Genomic DNA, 832 nt, shown 5'->3' with positions numbered 1-832 from the left:
TCGCCTCTCGCTCTTCGCTCGCCTCGCAGGAGTCGCCTCTCGCTCTTCGCTCGCCTCGCAGGAGTCGCCTCGCAGGAGTCGCCTCTCGCTCTCCGCTCGCCTCGCATGAGTCGCCTCTCGCTCTCCGCTCGCCTCGCAGGAGTCGCCTCTCGCTCTCCGCTCGCCTCGCAGGAGTCGCCTCCCGCTCTCCGCTCGCCTCGCATGAGTCGCCTCTCGCTCTCCGCTCGCCTCGCAGGAGTCGCCTCTCGCTCTCCGCTCGCCTCGCAGGAGTCGCCTCTCGCTCTCCGCTCGCCTCGCAGGAGTCGCCTCTCGCTCTCCGCTCGCCTCGCAGGAGTCGCCTCCCGCTCTCCGCTAGCCTCGCAGGAGTCGCCTCCCGCTCTCCGCTCGCCTCGCAGGAGTCGCCTCCCGCTCTCCGCTCGCCTCGCAGGAGTCGCCTCTCGCTCTCCGCTCGCCTCGCAGGAGTCGCCTCTCGCTCTCCGCTCGCCTCGCAGGAGTCGCCTCTCGCTCTCCGCTCGCCTCTCGCTCTCCGCTCGCCTCGCAGGAGTCGCCTCTCGCTCTCCGCTCGCCTCGCAGGAGTCGCCTCTCGCTCTCCGCTCGCCTCGCAGGAGTCGCCTCCCGCTCTCCGCTCGCCTCGCAGGAGTCGCCTCTCGCTCTCCGCTCGCCTCGCAGGAGTCGCCTCTCGCTCTCCGCTCGCCTCGCATGAGTTGCCTCCCGCTCTCCGCTCGCCTCTCGCTCTCCGCTCGCCTCTCGCTCTCCGCTCGCCTCGCAGGAGTCGCCTCTCGCTCTCCGCTCGCCTCGCAGGAATCTCTGTCTCCGCGAGATCTCATCGCAA

General features: G+C 71.0%; 1 protein-coding gene across 1 annotated transcript in view; it reads right to left on the bottom strand.

Moving 5' to 3' along the window:
• The window catches only part of LOC119585502 (serine/arginine repetitive matrix protein 2-like), a 2976-nt gene extending 2149 nt beyond the window's left edge, over nucleotides 1–827 (bottom strand). The window contains exon 1 of the mRNA XM_037934145.1: nucleotides 55–827. Within this exon, the coding sequence (XP_037790073.1) occupies nucleotides 55–827 (773 nt within the window). The remainder of the gene's footprint in view (nucleotides 1–54) is intronic.
• Nucleotides 828–832: the final 5 nt, after the last annotated feature.

The sequence above is a fragment of the Penaeus monodon genome, chromosome 19 (assembly GCF_015228065.2).
Source record: "Penaeus monodon isolate SGIC_2016 chromosome 19, NSTDA_Pmon_1, whole genome shotgun sequence".
NCBI lineage: Eukaryota > Metazoa > Arthropoda > Malacostraca > Decapoda > Penaeidae > Penaeus > Penaeus monodon.
This window is presented reverse-complemented; position numbering and strand designations above follow the sequence as displayed.